Below are 6,483 nucleotides of genomic sequence, written 5' to 3'. Positions count from 1 at the left end.
GCCCACACATGTCTTGGTGACGCTGCCCGTCGGCTGGCACTAGGCTCACTGCGGTCCGCAGGTTGTGCCTCCGGAACGGCCCACTGAGCCCAGCTCCAAGGAGGCTCAGCCCCGCCCTGGAGGGCACGCCCACCCATGTTGCAGGCATGGGGAGACCTGTGTCCCCTCCTGGAGGTGCTGCCTCATTTCCCACCCCCTGGACCTGCAGGGTGCGGGCACCACCCAGGCTCAGAGGGGGCACGCTGCATGTTTTCACACACCTGGCTCTGCATCTGGCGGTTAGTCCAGCAGCTGTGCGTGTCCAGGTCAGCATGTGTCATCTGCACTGGCCACAGAGCTCACGCCTGGTGGGCAGCACTCCAACCCCAGCAGGGCGTTGGCGGGGGCAGAACAGCCTGGGACTTGGCTGTTCAGGAAGGGCTGTTCCCCTCCCCTTGGGTGCCGGCCCCACTGGTAGCTGGCCTGGATGGGCAGGCTCCTTGGGTGCTCCCTGTGAGCTTGTCCAGCTTGCTCTCTGCTGCTGTGCCTGGACCCCACCTGCACCTGGACTGAGTGTTTGTATCCTGCTTCCCCCTTTAGTGGGGGTGCAGGGGAACTCTAACCCTGAGGGTCCCCTGCAGGATAAAGAATTGAAGGGCCTCTTCCCACCCCCTCACGAGCTAACCCCCGCTCTGTCTGCCTCCACCCATCCCTCCAGGGTGAAGACAGCAGTGGGGCCGCCCCAGAGGACAGCATCCCCCTGATCAGCATTCACTCTTGTGAGGACTGTCCTGGCCACTCCCGAGAAAGGCCCACCTCCGCTGGACCCATGCAATCTCCCTGTCTCCTGTGGGCGCCCCGCTGCCCAGCGGAGGAGGCCCAACACCCTTCTCCACACCTGACCGCAACCAGGCCGCCCTGGGACTATGTGTTCGTGACCAGCCTCAACCAGAAGCCCCAGAAGCAAGATCGCCTGCACAAGCTGCTGGAGAAGTTGGCCAGAAAGGGCTTCCAGTACAAGGTGGGCTACCTGGAGGCCAGGCCATTGGGGGAGGTGGCCTGGTGAGTGGGTGGGCAAGTACCGAGGTAAGACCAGGGTCTCTCCCGGCCCCGTCCCAGGAGATGCAGTGCCAGCGTAAGAAGTACTTCGCGATCCGAGCCAAGGACACGCCCTTCCTGCAGCACTGCCAACTGCTCATGGCGCCCGAGGGGCCTGCGCGCCAGGCACAGCTCGCCACGGACTCCACGCTAGAAACCACACGGTGGGTGGTGCTACCCCTGCCTGACAGGCTCCTGGTGGTCTCAGGGCAGCGGGCCGCCCATCTCAGCCCCCCGTGTCCCTTCTCTGGGGGTGACTGTCCCTGATGAGGTTGCTGGGGACCTCCAGGGGAGGGCAAGGTTCTGAAGGCCAGGCAGGCCAGGGTTTCTCTGGGGACATAGGACCCCAGGGGTGGGATTCTGAGGGACAGATGGGCTGGGTCCCTTCCGGGGACACGGAACGCCAAGGCGGGAGCTGTGTGGCTGGCAGTCGGGAGAGGCTGAGAGAACCCCAGCCTCATGTTAGAGGCTGGCCAGGTGTTCTGAGAGCAGTCTGAGCGGGGAGCGCAGGGAGGGCAGAGCGCAGGGGTGGCAGGTGGAGGGCCCCGCTGGGGAGGGGATGCTGGCTGGCAGCTGGGCTCTAGCCGGCCTAAGCCTGGCCCCCTGAATCTCAGGATCCGCCTTATCTACACCTTCATCGAGGGCAGCGCAAAGACTGACGACGGTGAGGAGGGACTGCCCTTGGGTGGGGGACTTCGGCTTCCTGTGGGGGCCTCGGTGCTGACCCACACACTCTCGGCAACCCCCAGAGGACTTCTGTAAGTTGAAGAAGGCCCGGGTCTTTGAGGACGGGTTTTTCTTGCACACGATGCTGGCTGGCCCCCAGGAGGGGCCTGGAGAGGGACCTGCAGGTGGGCTGAGCCCACAGCTCTTGAAGACGGAGGAGAAACTGAGGAAGTGGGCCCAGTGGAGAAATATGTTCCAGAGGCAGCCGGTCGATGCTATCAGGTAACACACCTGTGTCCACATTGAACCTGCCTTTCAGTAGATAGACCCCCACCCCCTCTCTCCCACATATTGACATTCCTGGTCCCATCCCTCTGCCCCTGGTGCGCACCCCTGTGGAAGTGGGCCTTGACCCCCACATCCTGACCTATCCCCCCACCTGAGGAGGTGGGTCCTGACGGTCCCTGCTCGCCTCAGGGACTACTTTGGTGAGAAGGTGGCACTGTACTTCGCCTGGCTTAGCTGGTACACGTGGATGCTGGTGCCCGCGGCAGTGGCCGGTCTCATAGTCTTCCTGAGCGGCTTCGCCCTGTTCAATGCCAGCCAAATCAGGTGCGCTGGGCTGGGGCCTAGAGCCCAGGCTGTGGTCACAAGGAGGGGCTGGGGGTCAGGGGCCTGTGTCTGGAGCTGGCCCCAGTTCTGCCCTTGTGCCCACCAGCAAGGAGATCTGTGAGGCCCACGACATCATCCTGTGTCCCCAGGGAGACCACCTCCACCAGGCCCAGCGGCTTTCAGACACCTGCACCTTCGCCAAGGTTGGCTGCCACTGGGGGAGGGGGACCCAGCCAGGATGCCAGTGAACCAGCCTGGGGTCCTGGTCCCCCTCCTGGGTGTGGTGTATTGGAAATCTCCCAGCCTGCACCTGACGCCCCGCCCCACCCCCAGCTCACCCACCTCTTTGACAACGAGGGCACCGTGGTGTTTGCCAACTTCATGGCTCTCTGGGGTGAGTCACTGCCGGCCCTTGGGAGACATGGGCCCCTGATGTCCTGAGTGTTCAGCCCCCACCCACACTACAGGGCGCTGGCCACTCCCACACCCACCCGGGACAGTCACGACAGCTCCTTGCTCCTGGGTTGCAGCCACCGTGTTCCTGGAAGTCTGGAAATGGAAGCAGGCCTGTGTGACACATCGCTGGAATCTGAGTGGCTGGGACCAGGATGAGGTGAGAAGCCCATGGCCAACACCCAGGCGTGCATCGTGTCTGAGCATGTGGGTGCCACGTGTGTGCGCTGAGGCGCAGTGTCTGGTGTGCATCCCGCAGGAGGAGATGATGATGATGAAGATGAGCTGCCCCCAGAGGCGCTGCAGCTTTCAATGGCACTCCTTGCTGCGAAACGCTGTCGTCCTCCTCCTGTCTCTCTTCATGGTACTCCTCCCTGCCCTCCAGCGCCGCTCCCTTCCTGTCGCCCCTGCACCGCCAGCGCCCCTCACCTGGTCCCGGCCCCCCCAGATCTGTGTCATGATCGGCATGGCTCACGTCCTGGTTGTCTACCGTGTCCTGGCTGCGGCCCTCTTCAGCCACTGGGCCTCACCCCTGCTGGCAGGGCATGTGACCACCGCTGTGGTGGTCTCGGGGGCCCTTGTGCACTATGTGACCATCGTCATCATGACCAAGGTGGGCTGCAGAGGGGGTGGGGGGGTGAGGCACCATCCAGGTTCAGGCTGAGCCCTGTCCTCTGCACCCCACCCACTTGCAGATCAACAGGTGTGTGGCCCTGAAGCTCAGTGAGTATGGTAAGCACACTCCTGTCCTGGTCCAGGCCCTACAGGCTTCTGGGATGGGTCTGGGCAGAGGCCTGGACAAGGATTCTGGGGCAGGTGGGGTGGACCCTTCCTGCAGTCCCCAAGCCCCCTTACCCAACTCACCCCGTGCTCTGAACTGAGGCCTAGTGCCCTGTGGGGCAGTAGTACTGCTGTACATCTCTCCAAGTATATAGCAGGGGACTGGCCAGATTGGGACCAGCCTGCATCTCTTCCAGAGTGGCCCAGAACCTTCTCAGATTTCCAGAGCAAGGTCACGGTCAAATTCTTCATGCTCCAGTTTTTTGCCCATTTCTCCTCCCTCATCTACATCGCCTTCATGGGCGCCACTGAGACACTGGCGCCCAGAGCAAGTCCGAGGGAGGGACGGGCCAGCGCCCCAAGCCCAGGCTGGAGAGAGGGGCCCCCGCTGACAGCACTCAGCCTCTTCTGGGGTTTCCTGTGAGGTCCGTGGTGCACCCGCCCCGCTGCGCAGACCACTCCCCCCACACTGAGCGTGTGTGGGGCATCTCCCCTATCTGCCTGGGGGAGGCCTGGTTCATTCATTTGTAATTTTCTTTCCCCCTCCTCCCTGTGGTCTATTAGTTTCTTTTCGTCTGAAAGCCCTTTCCTTCAGTCTCTCTAACAGGGGTGTCATGTAGTATTTGTCTTTGTGGGACCGGCTGGCTCTCTCCGTACAGAGCCCCGTGCCTTGTCCATGGCAGCAGGTGGAGGACGGTCCCATCGTCGTCACCACTCTGTAGCGGTGCGCAGTGGGAGTGTCTGTGTGCATCAGCGCTGACCTGCCCAGCCCTCCATCGACGGGCACGGAGGGGGTTCCCAGCTCTTGCTGTTGTGCACAGTGCTGCGTGCACCCCGGGTCCGCACGGATCTCTCTCTGCTGGTGTTTTGCTCCGTGTTTGCTCTGGGAGTCCCCCAGGAGAGATGGCTGGTCCTGGTGTTTCTGTTCCCATTTGGGGAGGAGGCGCCACAACGCTTTCCACAGCGGGTGTCGAGTTTACCCACTGTTTTACCAGCAGTGGGTGAGGGCCCCATCTCTTACAGCTTGTCAAGCATTTGGCATTTTCTGCACTTTCCTCTGGGCCTGAGGGAGATGAGGGTCTCATTCTCTTTGGAGGCCCAGGTTTCCTGGAGGGGGTTTGGGAATGGGCCCTATGCTTGCCTCGCGTGGGAGCCTTACACACTCACGGCCCGCATTTCTTTTAGACATCGTGGTCTCGGGTTTTTATTTGTTAAATGAATGAGTTTTCCTTGTTTCGGGCTTACATTCACTGAGCAGGCTACTCTCTGTACCTGGGCTTCATGCCCTCGGCTGCAGGCCTCCTTCAGGGACACACCGGCTACTGCCTCCTTGTGGCCCCCCTCCTTCCTGAGCGGATTCGTTTCCTCATAATGAATTTTTATTGTGAATTAGTGCCAGGCTTACATTTCAGACCATCTGCTCTGCAGTCAGCAGTTCAGACAGCTCAGCAACATCCCCTGCTCCCCGTATTCAATCCTCCTCCCCCTGGTGGGGGTCCACGCCCCTTTCACCGGACCCAACACCGAGGACACCTGCCACCCTCCCAGCTGGTGCTGCTTCTCCCACCCTCCCTTGGGGACCTCCAGGGTCTGTTCCTTTTGGTCTGTAAAGCTTTGCCTTGGTTTTCTTCCTCACGGTCCGTTTGAGATCCACCAGCTTCACTGACCACAGCGTCCTGCGGGCCCACTGGTGCCCGAGGGGTTTCCTGGTTTCCACACTCACTGCCGGTTAGCTGATGATGCCCGGCACTCTGCTGGGCCCCGGGCAGCCTCCAGCTTCTGGTGAACGTGGGGGAGCTTCTGTCTGCTCTTGCCAGGGCTCTTGCCCCTGTAGAGTAGATCCTACAGAGGGAGCTGGATCGAGGGGGGTTTCTGTCCTGGTCATTTGAGGCAGGACCGTATTGCAACCCCACAGGAGTTGTCCAAGAAGTTTATTTGTGTGTGTGTGTGTGTGGGGGGGAGCGGGATGTTGACCTTTGGCCCTTGGGTTGGCTGTACTGAGGACCCCTGGCGGGGTTGGAATGATGTGTTGGGGTGCAAACCACAGGGTCAGCAGTTTAAAACCACTAGCTCCTCCTCAGGAGACAGATGGGGATTGCTACTCTTGTAAAGAGTCACTCTCCGAAATTCACAGGGCAGGTCTCCCCCGCCCTAGAGGGCACCGTGAGTCGGCGTCCACTCGAGGGCAGATAATAGCTTGCTAGGCCTGTAATGTCCCACTGAGTCACTACTCAAGCCACGTCTCCCAGGAATGGCTCCCAGATGGCCTACAGCCAGAAGCTAAATCCCACAGCCTGTGGGGCAAATTGATGGTGGCCTAGGCAGGCACCAAATGAAAAGTCAAGCCCACTGCTGGGGAACAGGTTCTGACACCCTCGACCCCACAGGATGGAGTAGGGTCTCCAGGGCTGAAGGTCTTTACAGAAGCAGATGCCCCATCTCCCTCCCACAGAGCAGGTGGGGATTCCAACCAGTGCCCTTTCCAACCAGTGCTCAGTTGGCAGCTAAGCACTCTATCGCCATGCCTCCAAGGCCTTAGTCATCAGAGTGCGTGTGTGTGTGTGTGTGTGTGTGTGTGTGTGTGTGCACGTGCGCCCATAAAGAAGCAAGCGTGTAAGACAGGCCTGAGCAGTTGTTGCATGTGATCAAGTAGATTCCGACTCAGGGCAACCTTGTAGCACCGAGCGGAACTGCTCCCCGGGGTCCCAGCTTGAGTCGGCATGGAGGCTGTCCCCCAGGGCTGGGGCGCTTGCACTCCCACCATGGAGCTCCTGAAAGGACCCAGCCTCCCTATTGGCAGGGAACACAATGGTCACGATCAACAGAGCCAGTGGAGAGCCTGGGGTCCAAGAATCTGTGGGACAGCCGCCAGCCATGCCAAACCCAGGGACGGGG

General features: G+C 61.0%; 1 protein-coding gene across 1 annotated transcript in view; it reads left to right on the top strand.

Annotated features, from left to right (window-relative positions):
- The window catches only part of ANO9 (anoctamin 9), a 13,327-nt gene that overhangs the window by 3,169 nt on the left and 3,675 nt on the right, over window positions 1-6,483 (top strand). Inside the window, exons 2-13 of the mRNA XM_045290417.1 lie at window positions 698-1,000; window positions 1,099-1,241; window positions 1,692-1,741; window positions 1,827-2,025; window positions 2,221-2,355; window positions 2,462-2,558; window positions 2,689-2,749; window positions 2,886-2,968; window positions 3,068-3,172; window positions 3,257-3,421; window positions 3,504-3,540; window positions 3,786-3,916. Of these exons, the coding sequence (XP_045146352.1) occupies window positions 698-1,000; window positions 1,099-1,241; window positions 1,692-1,741; window positions 1,827-2,025; window positions 2,221-2,355; window positions 2,462-2,558; window positions 2,689-2,749; window positions 2,886-2,968; window positions 3,068-3,172; window positions 3,257-3,421; window positions 3,504-3,540; window positions 3,786-3,916 (1,509 nt within the window). The remainder of the gene's footprint in view (window positions 1-697; window positions 1,001-1,098; window positions 1,242-1,691; window positions 1,742-1,826; window positions 2,026-2,220; window positions 2,356-2,461; window positions 2,559-2,688; window positions 2,750-2,885; window positions 2,969-3,067; window positions 3,173-3,256; window positions 3,422-3,503; window positions 3,541-3,785; window positions 3,917-6,483) is intronic.

Source organism: Echinops telfairi, unplaced genomic scaffold, assembly GCF_000313985.2.
Source record: "Echinops telfairi isolate 266 unplaced genomic scaffold, ASM31398v2 ScPeMD7_37;HRSCAF=141, whole genome shotgun sequence".
NCBI lineage: Eukaryota > Metazoa > Chordata > Mammalia > Afrosoricida > Tenrecidae > Echinops > Echinops telfairi.
The sequence above is the reverse complement of the archived record's forward strand: the minus strand, read 5'-3'. Positions and strand labels throughout refer to the sequence as shown.